Source organism: Orbicella faveolata, unplaced genomic scaffold, assembly GCF_042242905.1.
Source record: "Orbicella faveolata isolate gen_17 unplaced genomic scaffold, um_ofav_v1 contig_13, whole genome shotgun sequence".
Taxonomy (NCBI): Eukaryota; Metazoa; Cnidaria; class Anthozoa; order Scleractinia; family Merulinidae; genus Orbicella; species Orbicella faveolata.
Window position 1 is genome coordinate 30,417,501 of NW_028301540.1, and position 25,723 is coordinate 30,443,223.

At 37.9% G+C, this 25,723-nt stretch overlaps 1 protein-coding gene across 1 annotated transcript; it reads left to right on the forward strand.

Moving 5' to 3' along the window:
- Positions 1–1,236: 1,236 nt before the first annotated feature.
- On the forward strand, positions 1,237–25,495 carry LOC110054403 (EGF and laminin G domain-containing protein-like). Its single transcript, XM_020760791.2, has 7 exons — positions 1,237–1,374; positions 10,139–10,340; positions 11,110–12,107; positions 15,978–16,604; positions 19,363–19,811; positions 21,170–21,353; positions 22,206–25,495. Exons 1-7 carry the CDS (start codon positions 1,311–1,313, stop codon positions 23,108–23,110), a joined length of 3,429 nt encoding a protein of 1,142 aa, XP_020616450.1. The 5' UTR covers positions 1,237–1,310; the 3' UTR covers positions 23,111–25,495.
- Positions 25,496–25,723: the final 228 nt, after the last annotated feature.

Sequence of the window (25,723 nt, forward strand, 5' to 3'; positions counted from 1 at the left end):
CAGTGGAATTACCTTAATAACTTCTTAAATTTGCTAATTGCACAACGACCGTAATGTATACAATAATAAGAACAAAAAAAGAAAATTGAATGTGAATTGGGCCGTTCGATCAGCAAGTGTCTTTTGCTTTGGGTATTGTAAGGGCGTGGTTGATTTTAATTTTCTGCAAGCCGGAGTCTGATAAGGAGAAATTTAAAATAGCATGCGTACTTGGCGCGATTCGCGAGTGAGTGATTTTTTGGGCAGCGGAGTCGCTATTTTACTTCCGAGAGGAAATAAAATTTATTTCCGCGAGATTTGCGTAGTTTATTTCTCGTAGTGGGGTTTGCTTATAGCTCCAGGGCAGTAGTATAGTTCTTCTAATTGACTGAAGCGCGAGGATCCGTATGAAATCAATTCGAAAATATAAACTATTTAAGCCCTCCATATCCTGTTGTAACGGTTTGCTGAAAACTTTCGTCCAGGTAAAAATGATATCGAGGCTGAAATTTCCGAAATTTTAAGAATAGTTTAAGAGCCGTACCCGAGGCTGAGATTTTGAAAAGGGTATAATTTTTTGTTTGGAAACTTTGTAAATACAATACAATACAAGTGCTTTTAAATAAACCGTATAAAATTCTTCCTTTCTCTAAACGGCAAAACTAGCCACTGAAAGCAACAAAAACAGCACTAGCCGTATGTTCGATGCTAAGAAGTTACCAGGCTTTAATTCCTGCAGGCTGGCTCCAAAATTACTTTAACACCACCCAGACACCAAATGCATTCGAAAACAGAAATGTCACACGCTATAATTTGAGAATATTCACAAGAATATTTTCAGCCTAAAATCCGCAGATAAATGAGAATATTCAGCCTCGGTCGGAATAACAGTATCGGCATTCTAATGAAAAAGGAGCGTAATTAATTTTTTGGGAGGTTAACAAAAAAGAACTTACTGAAAAAGGAGTCATAGATTCGTTGTGAGTGGTAACTGCACAACTGCCAGTAGGCAGGCTCTTACCTGCACGTTCTTTTCGCCCTTTTGCCAGGCTGGATTTTATCACGAGATGAACATATGTTTGATACGAAGTTCACAGCGATATAGCATTGTCACGTTGTGTGACACTTTTAGGAGTTACCCCACCCAGCGCCATTCGAAATTCAAGTGGTTATTAGCCAATCACATCACGAATTTTATCCAGTTCGTCCAATAGAAATCCACGAAAGAGCATCACCAGAATTGTGTTCCTTGAAGCGTCTGTCGCTGATCACGTGATCAAGCTTCAGCTTGGTTTGTGCCTTCATCCACCATCTTGCTTCTTGTAGTAACGATGGGCTTGAAGTGTGTAGCGTCCGTTTTGTGGTTGTCCCACTGCTTGTCAACCGCGTTTTCAGGTAAGCAACAGATAGTTTCTTGCAGCGAAGTTTATTTGCGTGTTCGAAGCGCGGCAGTGCTCGAGATTTTTGCAAGCTAGTCCACGCGGGATTTTATCGCTCGACCCACCTTCATATCAGCCCTAAATTATTCGTTATGTGGTTATTTTAACATAATAACTTGGTTATGATACTTTCGTTTTCTTGCTCCCTTCAAAAAGAGAAGATCTGTTCTTTTGTGGTTGCCACGAAATAAATATTTCACGGAAGTCGAATAGATGAAAATTCGCTTTAATTTGGAATTTGCTTTCTCCACGTCAAGTGTTCGATGCAAAATTAAAAGTTTTCATATTCGCCCTTGTAAGCCGCCAGTACACCTGTGTTATATAGGAGATAAACACGATGTTTCTTTACATTTGGTTTTACTTTGATTTACTTTTCTAATTTTTCTGCAAAGCATCGTTTTTACCGAATGATTTAATACTTCGTTTACGCAGGGTTGTTTATGAAAATTCCAAGTTGATCAAGTTTGAAATATTCTGTGGTCATCTCAGCGTGATCGATGAAGGAAGGGCTTTTTCCCTTAGAAATTGCTGTTTATTGTTTGAGATATATACTTACGGCAGATGTGTTTTGCATCTGTGTTTACACTTGTAGCTCTCGCGCGACGAAGTTAATGTTCGTTTCATTCGCACAAAATGTAGATTTCATTGCGAATGACTGTAGTGCTTCACATATTATGCACGCATTCTTGCTTTATTTCAGAAAAGAGAAAGGAATGTTTTCATTGCGTGAACGCGATCTCGTTACATTTCTTTGCCATTTCGGCTCTGTCAATGTTTGATAATTTTCTTGTGTGACTGCATGTACAAGTACAGTATCGACCAAACGAACTGCGAAGCTTTATCTTCCAAGATCTGCTTTTTTTATTTCAAATATAAACCGTCTATCAATGCTTGTAACAATTTATAACCGCTATGTAGACCTATTGACTTTGTTAACTTGACCACTGCTTTTCTGTTTCTCTGTGAGGTAGAAATTGGACGTTCCATTGTTAATTTTCGTTCTTCGGGAAAGATTTCCTTAAAAAAATACTGGAAGTGCCTAAATTAATCAGCATTTTGAGGTATCAATACTCAACAGCGTAATGTAAATACTCTGGAATCTTTCCAGAGTTCTTTGACAACATCCTCATTCCTGTTTTATGAATTTCTGGCTGTTTTATAGAAACCAGGAACAAAATATTTCTAAATTTAAGAGACACAATTGGTCAGCCACAGGTTTTATACATACATGTACTGTAAGTGATTTCAATATATTTTCTTTAATTAATTGTGGTTATCGAGATAAGATGCTGATCAATGTCGTCACTTTCCAGTGTGCTTGTAACTGACTTGTCTGCATAAGGAAATTTTTGTTGGAAAATAATGTTTAGGTAAAGTTTTCTGTTATTGTAGATGTTGAATTGAGTATGAAGACAAGATTGAAAAAGTTGGCAGATATTTATATGTTTCTGTCTTCCTGCGAAATTTGTAAACATCTCCCTCACTTGTTGAATTATGCGGAAATATAACGCTGACATCACATATCCATGCAATACCTATTTTTATCTCGTCCTTTCACATATTCATTAGTTTGGCTCATGTTTCACATACATTGTAAGGAAGTGGAAACTTTATACATTCCTTTTGTGGTAGAAAGAGCGCATATGGCCGGCAAGGCATCGGGATGACAGCCACATGGTCAGTTATTGTTGACAATTTTGACAGACTGGGTCGCCTCTAGTCTTGTTTATTGTACACAGAGAAATGATTTTGTAGAAATTTGCTGAAATGATAGTGAAAAGCAACTGCCATTAACATTTAATTACAATGCACATAATTTGTAATAAAAATATAAAAAATGTTTTAAACAAATGAAAATGAAAGATATCCTATTCTGTATCGTAGCTCTACAATTCAGTGGATATCTCTGTACATGGATTGGAAAGCCTTTTAGCACTTAACATTGCAGGTGTTTCAAATGCTTAAGTTGTTATTTTGTTTAATGGAATGATTAATTAAATAACAAGGCTGTTCTTGATAACAACTTAAACTGTTGTTAAGAAATAAACAAGGTGTTTGTCGTATCTTAAAGCAAAGTAGTAGAGTTGTCATGAACACTGGACGTCAATTCAACATTTGCAATTATTACCTGGGCCGGATTGTTCAAAACTCAATTAAACTAACCCAGAATTAGTGCGAATTTTAATTTCAGTTTTGTAGCTTTTTGCTGAGGTTTTCTGTTTAAATAAATATAGTTTGCCCTTCAGTTTTGAGCTTGAGTAATTATCTCTAAATACACAAGACATAAAAAGTGTCAACCACTTTCAAACAACGTGGCCCTGACATTTAGCACACCTAGACTTTTTACTTTTTTCTTTCTTTCTTTTTCTGAATATACCCGTGTGATTGATGAAATAAGAAAAAAATAATCTTCATGAGGAATGTTGTCCTATGATTTTTTTAACATCAAAAGGATATCAGTAGCTTTGAAAAAAGGCTTCATATTTCATGTGCCCTGCAATCTTTAAAGATGTGGAACAATTTCCTTGTTTCTGTTGAGTTGCAGAAAACAAGTTTGGGAGAATGAGAAATGTTGTGGAAACACAAGCTGCAGACAAGTGTTTCCACAGCTTTTTCAAGTTCTCCCAAGTTTTTGCAAGTGTTTCTACTTGTAGAACTTGAAAGAAACACAGAGGTGATGTTCTTTTTTTCTTTTAGCAGGAAGAGGAAGGAAAACACTGTTTAGTTTAATTGTCAAAAAGTATTTAGAAAGTAGCTCGAAGGGTATATGTGTTAGGAATGTCTTGAAAGATGGTCGGAAATTTCCAACCGATATATGAGGAATCCCGATTTCTCAAACCCTCATTCGAACCTCCCGATAACTCGAATCAAAAGTTGTTTTCCTCTCCTCAGTCAAACACTGTAATTTTACCTCCGATTTCTTGAACTATCCAATTTTTCAAACCAATTTTCGTTTCCCTTGGATGTTCGAAAAATCGGGATTCCACTGTATCTGAATGGAAAATGTGCTTAATTAACATTTGCAATTCTCCACCAGTTCTAATCGTCACCCTTGAATAATGATCAGGTTGAACTTATTGTAGGCTCTCTCAGTAAATTTGGGGCTGGCCAATCTGGACAGAACTTGTTTATTTGTACCTTTTGCACAAACTGTCGACAAATCAGTTTCTCTGTGTAAATGGCAAATGACCAAAGTCTTTGGTAGGGTTATTGCAAAATTTCTGAAACCAGTCCATTTCTAAAACTTTGTCAAAATGATATAAATTTGGTTTCAAGATTGGGTGGACAAAATGGAGCTTTTACCAGGAAGGGCTAGGGGAGATGAAGAGAATTAATGTTAAAGTTAATGGTGGAGTGTCCCAACAAGCTAAGGTGATAAAAAGAATGTGAAATTTTATATCCATGTTGGGAAATCCATCTCTTTTCATGAAGTTATTATTATTTCTTAATATTAAACATTAATTGTGTGGTTCCAGAAAATATCCATATCCCCCACAGAGGGTTTTTTTTCTAGTTTGACCCCCCACTCCCCAGGATTTTCCATTCCAGGGGACTTCACAGTACTTCCCCCACTCCCTGGAATTTCCATGATTTTTCTGCTTGGGTCCCCCCTACCCCTCAGAAATTCCGTATCTATAAAAGACAAGACTTAAGTCATCAATTGTAATAAAATTTAGCCGCAGCTGTTTAGATTTACATTGTAGACAAAGACGTACTTTTTCACAGTAGACTGCAGACGTGGCGTGTTGCTTCATGTCATGTTAAAATGTTTTGAACTGGTGTTTAAACTAATAAACAACTGACTTAAAAGCGCTTCACTCCCAAATGGCATAGCAGCTGACTTTTTCTTTATTAAAGGAAGTTTTCACATAGGAATCTCGGAGCGTACATAAAGCTCTTTCAAATAACTGAGTCAAAGTTTTAATTTATAATGCATGGTCAAAACAACATATCGAATTACTTTACACATGCAGTAAAGTCGTCATGCAACATTTTTTTCAAAACAGCTGTTTCCCAAATATCGCTTTATTTTTTCTTTCACCAAAGGAATACATCTATTAAGTCATACACTTTGTCTCTGTAACAGCAGTGCTGGAAATAATTTTTCTTCTTTAGCAGGACATGTGTCCTTTCAAATCTTCATTTTGGTTGGACATCTTATCAATTTGACCGGACATTAATTTGCGTAATTGATTAGCATAATTAATTAGCATAATAAAATTTATCGGCATACTGTAAAGATTTTCAATACAAATCATTCAAAACTGCATTTAAATTTGATTTATTTATCATTTATGATGATTATATGACTTAATCTACAAGATGACTGCACGGATCTCTCCTGGTTATCTCCTGATTATATGTTCTTCAAGCAAACCTAGTTTCCTATTGAATTTTACCACTAAAGGGAAACAGTCAGCTTTGGGACCACGCTGACCTGGACACTAGTTTTCTCACTTTGAAAAAAGTTCACCTCAACCTGAAATCAAAGTACATCTAGAAATCGGCTTCAATCTTTGCAGTGTTTTTCTTGATTTTCAATCGTTCACTGAAAAACCTGTTTTTGAGTGTGCTTTTGCTCAATCCTATGATGTTATTTTTATCATATTTGGTTAAAAACAGTATGGATTGCGTCTCTGTGATGTGCAAATTAGCTATGAAATGGTATCTAATGTGCATGTGCTCCAGCTGACTGTGTCCCTCTGAAGTAGGAGCCCATCACAATATTAGTGTACAACTACCCCAATTATTCCTGTCCCGGTGTTTTCACAGACCAATCTACTTTTAGTTTGAATTTACCGTGAATTCAGCCCCCCCCCTCCCACCCCCAAGAACCTCAGTGACCAATCACAAGCATGGACTTTATAATTGCACCAGAAGATTAGGTCAACATGTCCACCTGAGGCCGCCATTTTTCTCCTTACCAATTTGCGCTCATATAGACTGGAACTGACCTTTTTCGCGGGAAAAGGAACCTAAAAATAGACCGTTAAAACAATACCATGACATAGGCTTAGTATGGGAGTTGTAGGATCCTAGTGCTGGGCTCCTGACCAAAGTTGACTCAAGGGTACAAACATGAAGTACTAACAGTATATCACAATGCACATAGTGCATAATAGGGGGATTTCTGAAGAGTATTTTATTTGGCAAGTACAAGAAAGATGGAGACGTCTGCTTTATGATATGGCAGAAGCTCATAATGGGCTCCTGGATATGGCTCAAACTGTCAGAGTCAAGGGCCTAAAATTAAGAAAAAAATTTGAGTTGCCATTTGGCAACTAAGTGATAACAGTCAAGTAGGAATGTTACTCAGAAAAGAACACAATGCATAAAATCTGTAAAGAAAAAATTTCCAAGACTTTTTTGGCCGCTAATTTTGTGTTTGTAGCTAATAAAATATCTGTGAAGGATTCATGCATTTCAAGAGACACAATCGGTAGGCATACATGACCTTCTCAGTGCTCAAGGGTTTGCAATGCATTATAGGGCGATTTTAAATATGAGCAGCTATTTGCAAGTTTTCCGATGTGGGGGAGTATGGGGCGCCGTTTGTAAATTTATTATTTAGACCGAATTTATGCCATTTTCCCCTTATTTATAAATAATTGGAAATGCCACAAAATTTGTTTATAAATAAGACACAAGAACTTATCTGTTGATATGTAAATAATTATTTTAGGTACGTTCTGATTTATAAATAATCTTTTACCATAGAGTTATTATATATAAATAATAAACTAAACAACTTCAATTATTTATATATCAGGCCACCTCTAAAATAGTTATTTACATATCATAAAGTTTGTAAATCCCATTATTTATAAATAAATTACTTCGTCGGGAGTGTAAATTCATTATTTAGAAATAATAAATTTCACCTCGCCGAGTGTAAATTTATTATTTTTAAATAATGAACTTCACTGAGTGTGTAAATTCATTATTTAGAAATAATGAATTTCACCTCCCCGGGTGTAAATTTATTATTTTTAAATAATGAACTTCATTGAGTGTGTAAATTCATTATTTAGAAATAATGAATTTCTCCTCGCTGAGTGTAAATTTGTTATTTATAAATAATGAACCTCATTGAGTGTGTAAATTCATTATTTAGAAATAATGAATTTCTCCTCGCCGAGTGTAAATTTATTATTTATAAATAATGAACTTCATTGAGTGTGTAAATTCATTATTTAGAAATAATGAAGTTTCATCTCGCCGGCTGTAAATTTATTATCTAGAAATAATGAATTTGACCTTGTGTGTAAATTCATTATTTAGAAATTAATTATTTAGAAATAATGAAGTTCCATCTAATTTATTATTTATAAATAATGAACTTCATTGAGTGTGTAAATTCATTATTTAGAAATTAATTATTTAGAAATAATGAAGTTTCATCTCGCCAAGTGTAAATTTGTTACTTAGAAATAATGAACTTCACTGAGTATCTAAATTCATTATTTAGAAATAATGAAAGTATGAATGGTTGACCCAGCGTCTCTTGCCCGATCGATTTCGGAGGCTGTTTCTCGCACTATAAGTGAGACAGTTAATGCTACCCTTGCTCAGGTAGGTATGCAGCCTGAAATTCAGCAGTGGTGGATCTGGGGGAGGGGCCTGGGGAGCCCAGACCCCTGCCCCCCCACTCCCCTAGATCCGCCACTGCTGAATTTCAGGCTGCATACGTACCTGAGCTAAGGCAGCATTAACTGTCTCACTTATAGCGCGAGAAACAGCCTCCGAAATCGATCGGGCAAGAGACGCTGGGTCAGTCATTCATACTTTTATTATTTCTAAATAATGAATTTACATACTCAGTGAAGTTCATTATTTCTAAGTAATAAATTTACACTCGGCGAGATGAAACTTCATTATTTCTAAATAATTAATTTCTAAATAATGAATTTACACACTCAATGAAGTTCATTATTTATAAATAATAAATTTACAGTCGGCGAGATGAAACTTCATTATTTCTAAATAATGAATTTACACACTCAATGAAGTTCATTATTTATAAATAATAAATTTACACCCGGGGAGGTGAAATTCATTATTTCTAAATAATGAATTTACACACTCAGTGAAGTTCATTATTTAACAATAATAAATTTACACTCGGCGAGATGAAATTTATTATTTCTAAATAATGAATTTACACTCCCGACGAAGTAATTTATTTATAAATAATGGGATTTACAAACTTTATGATATGTAAATAACTATTTTAGAGGTGGCCTGATTTATAAATAATTGAAGTTGTTTAGTTTATTATTTATATATAATAACTCTATGGTAAAAGATTATTTATAAATCAGAACGTACCTAAAATAATTATTTACATATAAACGGATAAGTTCTTGTGTCTTATTTATAAACAAATTTTGTGGCATTTCCAATTATTTATAAATAAGGGGAAAATGGCATAAATTCGGTCTAAATAATAAATTTACAAACGGCGCCCCATAGGGGAGTCCTTTACAGCAAAGCAAAAGGATAGATTGCTTTCTTTTCTTATGTTGAATGTTATAGAAGCAAAGGTCTTTCACTATGTAGTTCTGGAAGGACATAATGTCTGAGAAAATAACTGTTATTGATCGTCAACACAGTGAAACGTAGTCGCCATTGGTAGCCTTTGAATGCAGACGTAATTTTGGCTGTCGACCAGAATTTTTGGCTGCCAATGATAAAAATTTTAGCCGCAGTGGCGACCATACTGATTGCAATTTCGAGTCTTTTAACAATGTATCTAACCAAATTTTATTGATGGACAATAATTTGGGGTTGGTAAAATGTTCGGACATCATGTCCAATCATAATGTGAAATTGGCCGGACATATTCAAAATTTGGTAAGACAATGTCCGATGACCGACTGTTATTTCCAGCCCTGCTGTAGTTTGTAAATGGTAGTAAATTCATTTTATGCCTTAGTTTTTTGAATTATCATACATTTCATACGTGAAACATTCATTGATCAGTCGGTCTATAAATGACCGAATGAAATCTCGGCTACTGCTCCAATTACAATGCTCCTCGCTGTCCACGTTTACATATATAGTTCAAGGCAAATGGCTTTGAATCGACTTTGCTCACTTAAAGCAAACTATTAACTACATGGATAACGATGAAAAATATGTGATAACCTCATTACAGCAAGTCCGAAACGGGTAATAATTTTGTATGAGTATCAAACGAAATAAACAAAGTACAAATCGCATTTAATTGACAGCATGATTAATGCTGGAAAAAGCATCTGAGCTGCATGTAAGCTAAATACAGCACAATCTTCAAAGTATAAAATATCAACTTCATTGTTCATGTATTGCTGCAACTCTTCGTCGGCATTTTGTTCAACTTGAGGTCCAACAAACACGATACTCCGGATTGCTGTCTGTTATGATGTCGTTAGAAACATCGAAAATATATGACAAAGAATCTAACATTTATTTCCCAACGGATGGAACATTTCTGTTGGTTTGGTTACCTGAATCAATTGGGAAAGTACTGTAGTGTTCATTCATTCGCATTTCAGACCCACTGGAAAGAAAACTCCTTGAGTAGCCCCCTCCCCTTCGGAAATTTACCTCTTTCAGGCCCCCTACCCCTGGAAATTTCCATGACCCTCCGTGGGGGAGGTATGGATATTTCTGGACCTACACATTTTTGCTTTTAGATTGACTATTTTTTCATTGTGATCTTCTTTCATATCTTGCAGTGTCTCGAGAATTTTCTGGCAATGGATATCTGAAGTATGACATTGTAGGAAAGGCAGCAAACAAACCAATCAACTCCAATGAGGATGAACTACGTGTCAAATTCAAGTCCGTTCAACCCACTGGACTGCTATTTCACACCCAAAACTCGGGTGGTGAATTAGGAGATTACCTCACACTTGAGCTCTGTGGTGGAAGAATATGGTACTGTGGCCATAAATATTGTATAGTGTCACAATAATTAGTACACAAACATTGTGTAATTTGTTTACTGCTTCATTTAAGGGAGGGTTGCAGCTCGCACATATACATGTACAGTGCAACTTAGAGTATTGTGTTTTGCATCCCACAGCCAGTGATTCTTTTTTCATCTCCAAAAGGAAAGAGAATCTGTCAATAACAACTGTTTTTCAGTTTTTACTGTTATTGTTCAAAGCAAAACTAACTACCTGCCTCTCTATTTTCAAAACAAAATTTCACATGATGCAACAATGAAACTACCTGCTTGTTAGAAAGCATACAGTGTACAGCTGTATGTGGTGCATGGATAATGTCCAGCATCATTCTATTTAAATGTTACCTCTTTCATGGATTTGCATCTAAAATGTAATGTTTATAACTGATAGATTCTTCTGATCAGTAGGGCATATGTTGATGGTAACAAGCATTAGAATGTCATATACACTCTACACAGTAGAAAATGTTCCATTCTTTAGAAGCTTGATACTTTCAAGAAGAATGTGACACAAGCATTCCACTCGACAGGCAGCGTTGATGTGTGAAAACTTGTCAATTTAATGTTTATTAAAGCTTTTTGTTGGAGAAAATAAAGTTAAAAGTGTGATCAGCAAATGGAAATTTTTTGTGCTGGAGTGCCATCACAAAATATTGTGTTACGGCGCATTCAATTCTAACTGCAAATTAGTTTACTTGCTAAAAATATCTTTTAAAATTCTGTTTTTCTTATACACAGTTTTGGCATGCAGCTTGGAAGTCGAAAAGGTGAAGATGATAAAAAGACAGAGATCTTAGGCAAGGATCTAAGCAATGGCCAAGTACATGAAGTAGTTGTGAAACACGTTAAATTTAGTACAACCATTGTGTTAAATCAAGGAACATCGGATGAGGAAACACGTGAAATCAAGACACGTTATGAGAAGCTGGAGGCTGACATTGCCATATATGTAGGCGGTGCGCCTAGCTTCCAGAACTTACAAGGGGTCAAATCAAATGCACCTTTCATGGGTTGCCTGACTGATGTGGAATTCAAACCTGAAGGAATGGCGAATCCTATTAAATTCCTTGTCAAAGGTGTCGCTGATGCTGTGAATGTAGATATGAATAAGGAATGCCCCTCAGCACCCTCCTTTGAACCGTACACTTTTGATGGCCCAGACTCAAGCTTCACCTTTCAAGTTAAGAAAAACAATGAAATGACTGGAAGCTTCAAGTTTCGATCATATAAGAAATTTGGAACTTTATTAAAGCAAGTTAATGGAGACAATGGTTTTACAATATCCTACCTGGAACGTTATATTGGATTGAATGTGAAAATTGGCAATACAGATACAGATGTATCTGTGACGTTTGGTGCAAATGAACAGAAGGTGAATAGCGGCAACTGGCTTACTATTGAGTTTGGCATCAGTGCACTATCCATTTCATTGACAGTTGGCACCAAAACACCAACCTCAAAGGCTCCTTCTATATCATTCCCAGCTAATTTTTTCAGTACCGAGGCAATAGCTGGTGGGTTCACTGGTTGCATGCGAGATCTTAAGGTCAATAACGAAGAAAAGAAACCACTTAAGGGAGTGTCTGCAATTAAGAATGTGGAGACAGACAGTTGCAACATCACTGACCTATGCATCTTCTCCCCCTGCTTGAACAAAGGCAGCTGTTCTCAGGATGGGAGGACCTTTACATGTGACTGCACTGCCTCTGGATACAAAGCACCCATGTGCCAATTCCGTAAGTATGCACAAATTCCCTTTAAGAAATAGAAAACATGTTATGAGTTCTCCCAAACTGTGTTTCTATAACTTAATGGGAACACAGAGAACATGTGTTCTAATTCTTTTTAAACAGTCTGCCACGAAAAAAAGAAAACTACTTGTGTACTTTGATCATCAAAATGTCAATTCTCTTTGTTCATGCCATCATTACATCCACAGCTTGTGCTAGTTCTGTGTTTCTATCAAGTTTTAGTAGAATCCTACTAGTATACTAATGCAAATGCTGCAATCTGATTGGCTGACCTACTCATATACTATCAGCCTTTAGAATGCAGTGGCTGCCGGTCATCAACGAAATGGCAATGTTTTTACATTTTCCCGAAATTTGGAAGAATGTTTGGACTCTGTTTAAATGCAAATGGATAAGAAGATTCCTGAGGAGACTAAAAGAAGGACATTAATGGCTTTTTGACCTTAAAAATTTTGAAATTATTGAAAACAAGGGCGCGTGCACGAAAACAACTGTAAATTTCTGCTTACAAAATTCAGCTCTTGAAACTCTGTGTAAGCGAGTGGTGGAAAAAGTTGGAAACCGTTTTCTACGTTTATTTCAGTTAGAATTCTCTTAAAACAATTAAATTATGCACTTTTGATTTCTGTGAACAGAGTTGATAGTTGTTTCGGCCTTTGGCCTCAGAAACTATCACCTCAGAAATCTTGAGCTCATAATCTAATTGTCAAATAGAAACATGATTTTACACCAATCAACATGCATATTTCCTCTTGGGCTATTTTCTAAAATCTTTTAATGATCACAGCAACCTCTTATTATTGAATGTCAGTAATGAAGCACCCAAAATAACTATTTTTCTTTCTGGATGGATGACCTTAAGTGGACTTCTTGAGGGCAGAACCATATGCCTTCATAAGCAGGGGATCTATTCAGGCTTAATCTCAATTAGAAATCAAGGAGTACAGGTGTCATTCACTCAGCTACAAAACAGAATTTTTTAAATTGAAATCCAAAAGAAATGTTTAAATTCTCATAATGCTAATATAAATAATTCTCAAAAACCATCTTTATTCAGAGTCCTTCAATGAATTATTTCCAGAGAGTTGACATACTGTATTGTGTGTCGAGCTTCAGCTTACATACATGTAATACACTCCCTCACTCAGTCCTCTTTGAGACAGTTCAATTGAAATCTTCGAGAAGTCTAATTTTAGGGCACGATCCATTCAACCAAAATTTCTGGGCTGAGGTTCAAAAAATTTCTTGGTGTCAAATGGATCGCGACAGGCTCGAACGGTCTCATTTCATTCCACTCGCAAAACGAGTTGCACGCTCATTTAAAATGGGGGATGTTGGATCACTGTTGCTTGTACAATTTCAGTGGTGATATCAGTGATATTGTGTGAGCTGTTCCATACATAGTAATTTAACCAGTATAACAGGTTATTTTGAGTAGACTGTTCCCACATTTTTTTTTCGTATGAGTTCAAACGCCACTTTTGAATGATGAAAAGAACATTCCAAATTCTCTCAGGAAATAAATTGTCTTTAAGAGCTGTTAACAGGCAAAACACACACTTAGCTTGCGAAGCAGCCATAGACCTGTTGTAACTGCACATGGATGTATGAGTAACACTGATGGATCCGCTGTTAACAATCCATAATTGCTGCAATGATGTGTTTCCCTCCATGTTATACATTGAAAATACTGAACAGCGAGGTACTAGGATTGAGAATGGGTTGGAATGGTCAAATGGAACGGTCCATTTCGATTGGACCGGTCCAACCGAGAAGAGTGGTCTGAAAGGTGGACTGATTTTTTCGAAACTTTTCAGGTTGGACTGAACCGATCCATTTAGTTTTAGACTGAAATTTCCAGAAATTTTGGTTGAATGGAACGTGCCCTTAATCTCCTACGGGTACATGGGAGACTTCTGACTTTTTGACATTGTCATGCATGCCTGTATACATTTGTATGACAACCTTTCTCAAAACAGCTGTATACATATATGTGCTTTTATACCGTGCCATAGAGATAACAGCCAATCAGAATACAGGAAAGCCATTGTATACTGATGGTATTACACCCAACCTTCCCATCATGCGCCACGCATATCTCTCATTGGTTGTGTTGACCACTGTATTTTCTATGTCAGGTTTTAAAATATGCAATGCTCTCTGGCCATATACCATAGAATGTCCCTTTTGTCACTTGTATTGTCTTGGTGCAGCACCAGTCGAAGGGATTGCAGCACCTACATGCGCATGAAATGCGTGTAATATGCGTGTAGTATTCGTGGACAGTGCATGTAAGATCACATGTGTAAAATTTACTGATCTGGTAGTTGCACACATTTGAGTGTAATTTCACGCGAATGCGTGTGTTAAAATTGGAAGAAGAAACCTTTGTTATTCATATACTCATTTGCGTGTATTTTTGCAAAACAAATTAGCACCACCAACTGGTATTCGAAATGCGTGACTTTCAATGTTCTCAACAAAAAGAAGTAAAATTAAAAAAGCTGATAAGCACTACGTAAACTAACGGACTAGCTCGTGTATAAATGCACAATAGATATCAATCAAATACTCTCTCTTAATCTGTTGCAGCCTGTACTTCTGCTTAATTCTTAAAAGATCCCGAGCTTTTGTTTATGTTAAAACTTGTGCAATGTTCACCACAACGTAATGTTTACCCATGCACGAAATTTAGTTCAATTCAATTCAATTGCAACTCCTGTTCTTTCAATTACGATTGAATACGGATTCAAACAGAAACTCAATGACTCTCTCTTAATCAGCAAATTGCCCACACTTCTGATTAAACGACAAACATTCGGAACTTCTGTATATATGTGTATAGGATTAGAAATGAAATGGATACCTATCTGCACTGCACTAGATTTCCGCCTGGGTAGATTTTGGTCTTGTGCTAGGCAATGATATTCAAGACAACAGCGAATTTCATTTCAAGCCAAACTAAACAATTTTTGCGGTAAACAACTTTCGCATAATTGTGTAGTTCCAGAGAATATCTATACCCACCCCAAGGAAGGTTGATGGAAATTCCAATGGGAAGTGGGGTTTCCAAAGCACAATTTTTTAGAGGAAGGTATGACATTAAAGTGGAAATTCCAGAGGGTTGGGGGGAGGGGGTTAAGCTACAAAACCTTCTGTGAGAGGTGTATGGATATTTTCTGGAATAACACATTTGGGAACGTAATATCAATGATGAATCTTGAAATGGTCTTGAAACTTAAAATGAAAATTGTTATTTAAAATTCGCTGAAAATCAGAAGCAAAATTATTTGTTTTGCTGTTATTTCACTTTCGTGTTTACATTCTGTCAGTGGCTGGCACCTGTTGTTGCTGCATGTTGAAACTACAATGGAAAAAAAAACTGTTACTGTAAAGCGGTAAGCCGGTTTAAGGAAACTGGTTGATTCTATTGGAAATGTTTAATGGCCAGACGCAAGAAGGTGAAAGAGTAAACTGTATTGCAGTGTAGTCCAATACTGACAGTAAATGTCATACAGTAAATGTTTTATTTTCATTACACGCACATATGAGTCCCAGGTGAGTGACTGTGTGTAATGTTACGCACAATATCAAGTCTACTCGGTGTAATCGGTTACATGCATTTGCATGTATTTACGTGTAAGGTGCGTGTAGTACACATGCTGTATGCGGGAGTAATGCTGCATTCCCTTTGACTGGTACTGCATACATGCTCACCTGAAGGCTTGTGTGTATACCAAAAAACTACAACTGACTCATGATATTCCATGGTATACCACTCAAAAGCATTGCATAACTAGTGTTTACTATACATTTGTACTTCTAGCTAACCATTCTTTTGTGTTGCATCATCAGCTGAATCCAGCCAAAACTGTGAGCAACTGAAGAAAAGAGTAAAGGACAATGCAAAAGATGGAAACTGGACCCTTGATCTTGATGGCCCAGGTCCACTCAAGGCTAGCTCTGGAATTTTTTGCAACATGACAGCTGATCCTCCCATCACGGTAGTTTACAGTGAAGATAAAAATGTGAAGGTTATTACTGAGAACAACGCAGGAACCATCACACAGCCTTACGTTGCTGACATAAGGTATTATCCAAGCTTAGATTTTGCCAAAGCCTTGGCCATGAACAGTGCAAACTGTAAGCAGTTCATTGAGTTTGGTTGCAAAAATGCTAAGCTTCTCAATGCTGGGGAAAAGGACAGACTTGGCAATTGGGTATCTGCTGGTGGAGTGTACCAGGATTATTGGGGTGGAGCCCCGCCAAATTCAGAATCGTGTGCTTGTGGAGTGAACGATACTTGTCTGCCAGACAAAAACAAGAAGTGTAACTGTGATGCCCGATCCAGCCGTTGGACGAAAGATGAAGGATTCCTGACAGCAACAGCTGACCTTCCTGTTACCCAAGTGGTGTTCAGGGATGTCGACCCACTCAAGGGTTCTGAAGCTAACTTTACAGTTGGCAATCTTCATTGTTCTGGTGAGCACTGTGATTATTATATACATGTAGGTGGAGTAGATGTAGTTAACCGCGCGGCCATGGGCCGAGCGCGGTTCATGGTTTACCCGTGGTTTTTTTTTTTCGCAGTTTTGTCTGCGACCAGACCCAAGCTTCCACTCGACCAAATTTTGAGTCACGCAACCTGTGATGTTTACTTGCCAAAAGCTGTTGAAACATTAATAAATCTCATCTCCGATACTGACTTTCGCGGGAAAAAATTAAAGACCCAGCGTTCGTCAAAAATTATATTTTTTCAGCAGAAATTTAGCTCAGAACATATACATATTTATATACCTTTGAATCGTCGATGAAATGACCTTTTCTGGATATTTTTTCCTTCGGGGTCAACAAAAACCTCCGATTACAAAATCACGCCGAACCCACACGTTGCAAAAACATCTCTTCAAAACCCTGACTTCGAAGCGATATAACACTTCAGCGTTAATAGCTACCACACATCGGCAGGCGCTAAATCTATTCGTTAACAATCCAGCCTTATCGTGTTAAAATTTCAGCGAAATCGAACAAAACCAGAGTTAATTAGAATTTTTTTGTGACCTCACTCCCCAGACTTGACCTAACAAAGGAAGCAACGGTCGCCCATAGCAACCGAAAAACACAAACATAACAAAGCCGAACGTTTTGGCCAAAAATCTCCAGAATTATCGCCTGAGAGCTTAAACTTGAATGGGAACATCTTTTTCGAACTTTTTTCAACTGATTTAGACGAAAGACTGGCCTCGGCGGACTACAAAAAAGACCAAGAGAAAAAACAGAACAAGACAGCAGAACAAGCCGATAACATTTCATCGCACGGCTTTCGGCATGAAAACGAAAATACATCTTACTTCTGGATAAATTCAGCCTTAGAAGCCAGCAACCGGCCCCAAATTACTTTCTGTATCCTTACAAATGTCCTGATTTCCTTCTCCGAAAGATTTTGCCCCAATTTTGAGCAAATAAACATTTCGTCGACGGTGACCGCCATTACGGTGGCTTGCATACTAAATTAGCTAACTTGACAAAATTCTCCTGTGGGGGGGATATGACGAAAAGAGCTGAAAGATGGCCTATAATTGGCTAATGATGAGATCATCGAAAGTAACGCCAATTTTCTGTCATGTTTTCAATCTGTGGTCACTGGAGTGACCAAAATCGATACATCGGTCGGGAGAGAGTTTTATTATTAAATTATATGACTTGTGTGACTACTTTGCTAGCCCTTTACTCGTAGAAAACACCAATTAAATTTAATCATGACTTTTAAGAAAGAAAGCTGTTGTTAATAGTGTTATTATCGTGTCATTCATATCGCTCATGCCGATACATATCCCGAAGAAAGTTCTACAAAGATTAAGACCATTACGTCATCGGAGATTTGTCAATGGCTACCACTGATGGTGCAATAATACAGTTTGTGTTGATCAAGTGATGTGATGTCTACAGTAAGAAAAGAATCATCAATAACTGCTTTGGAATGTACACTGCGTTCCGACAGTAATGCTAAGCAAACAGTTAAATTTTAAAAGCGCGGTTATAAGATCTAACAGATCTTCTTGTTACAGTCTGAACTACTTCAGGTAATACAATCCTGTACAGAAAAATCCGAGCAATTTTATAAATGAAGTGAGGTTCAAAACTGCATGCATGGACTTTGCATGTTTTGTCAACTTTGGGAATGTTTGACGTAAAATAAGTTTGATGAGTCTTATCTCGAGTGAGAGTCTGTTGAGGGGGATTCATAGTGGATGTACAAGTACACTGTAGAGTATGAAGATATGATTGATCATTGCAGTTATGTGCACAACTTAAGCAGTTGTGAAATTAAAACCTGAAAAAAAAAAAAAAATTCAGGCCTGAACAGGATTCGAACCCATGACCTCTGGGATACCGGTGCAGTGCTCTACAGTGTAGTGCTCACATCTTTCTCTGCAGTTCAAATATATGATCTTTCATATATTCATTTGTACTCTGTAGAGTCATAATTTAAGACAACCCTGTTTAAACAACCACAGTTAGCTTCAGATTCAATATTTTTGTATCTTTCTGCTTGTTTCAGTCCTGAGCTACATTACAGTTTAAGAAATAGGAAACATGTACCGTGTTTCTATTGAGTGTAAGAATAAATCTACTAGCGTTCTACCATGAATACCATTCTCTGATTGGCTACGCTTCTCACTATCTATTCTGTGACAGATAGTGAGTAGCGTAGCAGCATACCCATGTTAACAAAATGACGGCCACTTCTTGGCATTTTCGAAGTGTCTATGAAAAGAATTTAGATAAAGTTTTGAATGACTGGTAGATCTATACGAAAACAATAAGATTATTCACTCTCGATTTCCATGCGTGATAGTCAAGCTCATAAAAAGTTTGGGAGAACAAGAAATGTTCTGGGAACACGAGCCGACAGGTGAGTGTTAACACAGCGATGACACATGGTAACTGCAGTACAGCTTGTACATGTACATTTATCACCATAACTTTGAAGTGGTCTTATGTTTCTGTAAAGAAGGGCATATTATTTTTCAGAACCTGGTTGTTTGGATCTCCCAAAATTTAGTAACCTGTCAATTTGGAACGAATATTTTACATGACCTGGTCACTTTTTTTCTGACCCGGTCATCCCGATAAATAATGAATCATCCTTAAAAGATTTAGTAAGCATGTCATGATGACACTGATACATAAAAGGCAGTATTTTTGTAACGACATGTACTATATGGTTTGCCTACAGGTAACATCAGCAACACGGCAACATTTGTCAATGAAGATGGCATGATCACACTCGACAAGTGGACTCCGCCTTCACATGGTGTAATCTCCCTCTTCTTCAGAACTCCTTATCCTAAAGGTATAATCTTGTTCAATGGTAAAAAGTCCGGGGAGTTTTTTAAGCTGTACATCATCAATGAAACCAGTGTTGGCCTCGAGTACAACATCGGCAATGGCTACGAGAGGGTGGAGTTGAGTTTGACAGGCAACAAGCAAGTTAATGATCGTTCCTGGCACGAGGTGATCATTTATCGCAACATGAAGCAGTTTGGACTCAAGTTAGACACGGAAGAGGGCGTGAATTTAAACCCCTTGTTCCTGAAGAAAGATTTAGATCTGGAGGGTGAACTTTCTGTTGGAGGTGTCTCCAGTGATGTGACAGAGGGATTTGTGGGATGTATTCGTGGATTGGTAAGCAATGAATCCAACACTGATTCAGACTCTCTTGACTTTTACATGTGTACAGTTATTTGTTCTTTTACAATAACTGCAGAAATTCTCGCCCACTCATTGGCTAATTTTCATTGTCATTAAGCGGAGAGGCACATGAATTTATAGTTTATGCGATGCGTCGATGAGCGAGAACGGACAATTTGACAATTTGTTATTGTAAAAGACAAATTAAGCATCAGTTTTTTATGCGTCTGTCTTATTATTGACGATGAATTTTGTCATAACGTTGTCTAAGTAGTCTGTGGATCCACTCGGCTATCACCTCGTGGATCCACAGCCACCTTGACAATGTTATGATGAAACTCATGATCAACAACAGGACAGACGCATGAAAAACTGACGTCAGTTTGTTAAGTTTCTCTTAGTCACTCTTTATGGGAGTGAATTATTCAGGGTTTTCGTTTTCAAATTTAAGCCCTGGGGCTACCTTTTTCCACTTTTGTTTGGATTTTTGTGTGGGCATTAGTTCACACAATGTCAGCACTGGAGAAAGGCACTGTGAGAGTTAAATGTCTAGACCAAGAACACTACCAGACAGCATCTACAACAGGACCAGGCTATTGACCTTGGTCCAATGTTCTTGTACATGTACATGTAAAAAAACAAAAGGTTACAGAGAGAGTTGCCACAGTCTAATGGCAGTGTGATGAGTGATTCTATCTTTGGCTAGGATCATGGCATTATGTTCTGTGAAGGACACTTTGCTCTCAGAACACGTCTCTCCACCCAGATGTATAAATGGTTACTGGCATCATGAGGGGAGAGCTAGCTCTGGGGAGAGCCATTAAAGAAAGTGAGAGATAGGAAGTAGTGGAGGTTTTTGTTCAGAAGGGCAGAAAAAGGATTGAGTGTGTTGAGTGGCATCAAGATGGAAGGAAAAATATTCCTAGTCCCTTGATGCTATGGAAGCTGGGAAAGGCTCCAGTAAAATAGGGGACTGTCAATTTTCTCTTCGCCTTGTACATGTAAATACCCTCATGATTAAGTGCCCCTATTCAAGACAACAAAACACACACTGTACATGTACATGTAGAATAGATTGATTAGACAAATGAATTACTGTACTGTATGAAGTCTGCTTTCTGGTCTGAACATAATATTGAACATTATGATGTACGGAGCTCCTATAGTTCCAGTCCTTGAGTCAAAGTACTGTACACAGTGTATCTGTTGTTTTACATCAAAGTATTGTACCTCGTTGAAAAAGAAATGACTGCTCTCTCCCCAGTTAGCTTTGGAAATCTGAAAACAATGTTCTTGTTGTTTTGCGAAGCCTACATGTAACACAGTGTCTACTACATGTACCTTTTTTACAGACCATCAATGGTGAGGTTATTGATTTGAATAAGAAAGCAGGAAATGCAGATTACGTGCAAGGTGGCTGTGGTGCAGCATGCAAGAATAATCACTGTAAGCTGGGAGGCAAATGTCTTGACAACTACAATGTTTACAAATGCGACTGTAGTTTGACCCCATTTTATGGCTACTTCTGTCACAAAGGTATGAAGTTCTGTTGTTTTTCAGGGGTACAGTACTTATTTGTAGACTATGCCATAAATGTTTCTGCTGTGGTAGATTTGAATGGCAGATTTGACTGTGCCATACTACTGTACGTGTATTTATTGTGCCCAGACCTACTTGGCAGCTCTCTCGATACTCCAATATGGCAGATTGGTAAATGCTAGAATGGTGTAAACTTGTCCTTTTGAAGATAGAAAATCATTGTCGGATGGGTATAAATATTTTAATCATTTGATTGTTATTTTTTTATATACACACATTTTTCAAGCTTTTTTAGTGGAAAATTTACTTTCCAGCATAGCCTAAAATTTACTTCGGGTAAGTATTTTGTTTTACTTTCGATTTTGTACTTTCCAAGTAGTAAATACACTTTCCAGTGGACACTGGGTAAGTGTTAGTGTTGAGCCCTGCATTCAGGCCACAACTACAAGGTGTTTATGAAGTGGCCCTAGGGCGGGGCTTCACTTTCAAGGCAGGAAAAAACCCAGGTCCAATTGCCTGGGGCAAGTAAAGTTTGCTCTTGGGCAAGTGAAAATGGAAGATTTGTGGTCTGGTGGGCAAGTGAAATTAGCCTCAGTAGTCTTGTTAGTTGATACGGTGTGAACATTGCACATCTATTTTTGGGCAACTAATATTTTAGTTGGGGCAACTGAAAACTGAAATGTACTGGCCCACTGGGCAACTAGATTGCAATTTTTTTTCTCCCTGACTGTTAAACACAATCTGCTGTGATATTATAAAATTATTTAATGTTATTTAATTATTTGATATCCAGTCAAATCATTTACAGTGTATTATAATGACCCTGCATCTTGTCTTTCTTGTTTTAAGATTACGGCGCGTCCTTTTCTGCAAAAGACAGTCAGTTAACCTACACATTCCCTAAACCAGAGAACTTTCCTGGAGTGGACATTGTAGTTGGATTCAAGGTGAAAGACAAGGATAGCTGCGGAGGTGACATTGTTGAAATAACCAGCCAAAATACAGAGGAGAATTTCCTTCTTAGGTTGGATCCCGGCACCAAGAAACTGAAGTTTTCCTACAAGAGCTTTAACGGTGATGGTTCCTTTTTGATTGACCCACCAGACAGCGACTTCTGTGACGAAACCAGGCACACATTTGCACTGAGTCGCAGAAATGAGAAAGTCAATTACACGGTTGATGGGCAAAGCATGCCAGTTTCCAAAGAAGATCGGCTCTCAAAACCCTTCCCTAACATGCACGAGGTAATTATTGGACGGAAAGGTGACACTGGGTTTAAGGGTTGCATTACTGGTGTAAAAGTCACACCAGTTGCTTTTGAAAAGTCCTTTCCTACAGTGGAACCAATCAAGGCTTATCTCTATGATGATGTGACCAAGAATTTGGAAGGGTCAGCACTAAGTAAAGAGCAATGTGGCCCAGAGCCGGAGGTGCCTAAGGATTTACCGACACCACGACCAGTTGGCATTCCTGATGATTCAGACAACACGGGCACTCGGGCTGATCCAACATCTGGCCAGCGTGCTGACGCGGATAACAAGACCGCCATCATCATTGTGGTAGTGCTAATCCTGGTTCTACTGCTGGTGGTGTTGCTGGTTGCTATCTACTGGTACTGGGCACGACACAAGGGAGAATATCACACGCACGAAGATGATGAAGAACTCAAAAGCACAGATCCCTACATTGACATGACTGCACCCAGGAAACCGCTAGCAGAGGATACAGAAAAGAAAAAAGAATGGTACATTTAAGAATTTTTACGCTGCATGTTTGACTTGCATTTCTACTGAGGTTACATGTGTAACTCATACTAGTCAATATTTTAAGCTTTGGAAATCGCCACATACAGTGCATTGCTTGATTAGTCCTGAGCTGCAGTCAGCTGGTTGATTTTGAATTTGTCAAGGTGCATTCCACTGCTACTGTGGTAGTTAACGTACTCAGCACTTAAAGCTGTAGCTATTGTAGGTAAATAATATGATATGTGCAAATTATAAAGGGTTGTGAAGATTTCGGAAGAAGCAATTTCGCTATCCCCCTGTTCCCCTTCCCCCTGTCCCCTACTCAGACACCGCCCAAATGCTATACATGTAGATATCCCATGGAGGGTCCCCACTCCCGTGTAGAAGCTATAAGCATGGCCCTTAGGGGTTTTCCCTGGGGGGATCAGGGATCACATTCCCATGTAGCAACTACCAGCATCTTCCAGGCCGGCAGCCAGTCAGTATTTCAATGGAAGTTGTTTCATGTCGTTTTAGTTTGTTTTTCGATGCAAGGTCTGTTACATGTTCCTGAAGTCAGCTTTTATTAATATTTTGAACTGAATAACTACTCAGTTTATTGTTTTATCTTAAAAATGATGTACTTAATATGCCAAGGTGTAATGTTTAGTCCGTGGACTGTCCTAATTGTTCATAGCGAGCGTAGGAAAGCCAGCTTTGCAAAGAGCCTCCACTGCGCTAGCGTGCGCACACGTTCCCATGACGACCGTCAAGTGGTGTCGGACCCAGTGCCTTGGGATAAACTCGTGCGCGGTTTTGTCGCTCGCGGTTAATGTAGATCGATGACATCACTGCAGTGAATTGAATGGAATTAAGTTTTCTTAAATGACTCGCGCGTACCCATAGCACCGCTTCAAGAAATAGCCTCAAGAGTGACGGTGTGTTTTGTCGATTTTATATTCAACCGCCATTAATTGTTAAGTGCATTTAGTGTGTAGTGTTGCTGTGTATTTTAACAAGTTGTGCCTCATTTTTTGCTCAGTCTTTTGGGCGAGTGAAAATACTACTAAGGGGTAAAAATTTAGGCCGATGCAACACACAAAAAATGTCTAACTTTAGATTTATTATCCAACGGTTTTGTTTTCTGGAAAACTATTGAATTTTGTTTCGCGGTGTGCGGGAGATAGCAATATATCTTGATATATTTGCAGTCGTTTCGCGTGTTATTTGTATATCACTGGCAGAAGTTGGATAATAATTCTCTTTGCTTGCTTGCGTATAATTTGACCCATTATTTGCGGGCGTGTTGTAGACAAAAACTCTAAACGCCACAGTTAAGAGAGAGAGATTTTTTAAGGGAGAAAACTAGGTGAATAGCTGGGCATATTTGACCGTGTGAAGTTCTCGTCGAGTGTTTTGCAATTTTTGGAAATTTTGTCTCAAGATACATTTATTATTGTGGCAGAAAAAGTTTTTCTTCGTATTGATCAAATTCTCGCATGTTTGTTAGATGTCTATTTAAGAGAACTGGTCGTTTATCGAGAACACTTTGCGTCGGTGATCTGTTCTTTTATTCTCCAAACCTTGGAGGCTATATTGGCATCAAGGAAAATCTCTCTTGTAATATATAATGAGTAAACAATGCCGTCTTTGAGCTTCACACCTTCAAATTGTCGGTGATATTTTAATTGTAGTTCCAATAGATAACTATTGCTTGACAAGTGTATTTTTTAGAATCAACACTAGAATAATCGCGTATGTGAGTTGTGGAAAGGCCAAAACAAGGAAGCTAATAGACTGAATCTTAAAATTTCTCAGTTTTCCATGGGTCCTCGGAGCTTGATGTCTAAGATGAAGATTTTTTCGCTTTCCAAGGGCAGTTACGGACATCAGCTCAGCTACTGGGAGTAAAATACTAGTTTTCTCGTTTAGTTCCAAGAGTGCCCACATTTACAGAGCAGGTTATAAAAAGATACAAAAGTCAAGTCGAAGCAAAGAAATCTGGGGCGAGTTTCACTCGCAGTTTGCTTGTGGGATCGTAATTGGAGACTATGTAGCTTGTCTTTTGTTTGTCCCAAGTAACGATCCCACAAGTCAATGCGAAGTGAGACACAGCCCATGTTTCTCCTCATTTCTGAAGTGTCGAAGAAAAAGAAACGAAATGAGGTGTAACACATGAATAGCTCTTTCCTTGCATTGTAGAGACTGCTGACCTAATGTACAGCGGTACCGCGACTGTAGAGTCTCTTGCAGCCGTGGTCCGAGTCATTTTGTGTTGGCCATGGCAGCTTTCCGTTTCCAGTACCGATGTTCATCCGAAACGAATTGTTTCGGCCTTGCACAACTCTTGAACCTATCGTAGGTTTTGTATCTCTTTTACTAGCAGCAAATCATTAATAAAACTTTTCAAAGGAATGTATTGTTTTTGTTCACCTCTTCGCCGGGTTGTTGAGCTTGGGCGAGGCCGGCACTGTACAAACGGACACAGTCCGTTATCGATCCACTAAGCAGGAGGGTACGTTACAGACAGTCTATAAACCAGTTAGAAACAAGTCCAAAGAAAGTACGCTCGCTGATTGGCTTAAAATCGTGTTTCCATTTGACAATAAGGTGATTCACTCTCAATTTCTATTTAAACAACAG

What these genes read in the sequence shown, in the direction of transcription:
- LOC110054403 (XM_020760791.2), top strand. Translation starts at nt 1,311, where the DNA reads ATGGGCTTGAAGTGTGTAGCGTCCGTTTTGTGGTTGTCCCACTGCTTG. An exon ending in CTCTGTGGTGGAAGAATATG is followed by an intron (nt 10,341 to 11,109) that starts GTACTGTGGCCA and finishes TCTTATACACAG; the next exon opens with TTTTGGCATGCAGCTTGGAA. An exon ending in TGGCTACTTCTGTCACAAAG is followed by an intron (nt 21,354 to 22,205) that starts GTATGAAGTTCT and finishes TCTTGTTTTAAG; the next exon opens with ATTACGGCGCGTCCTTTTCT.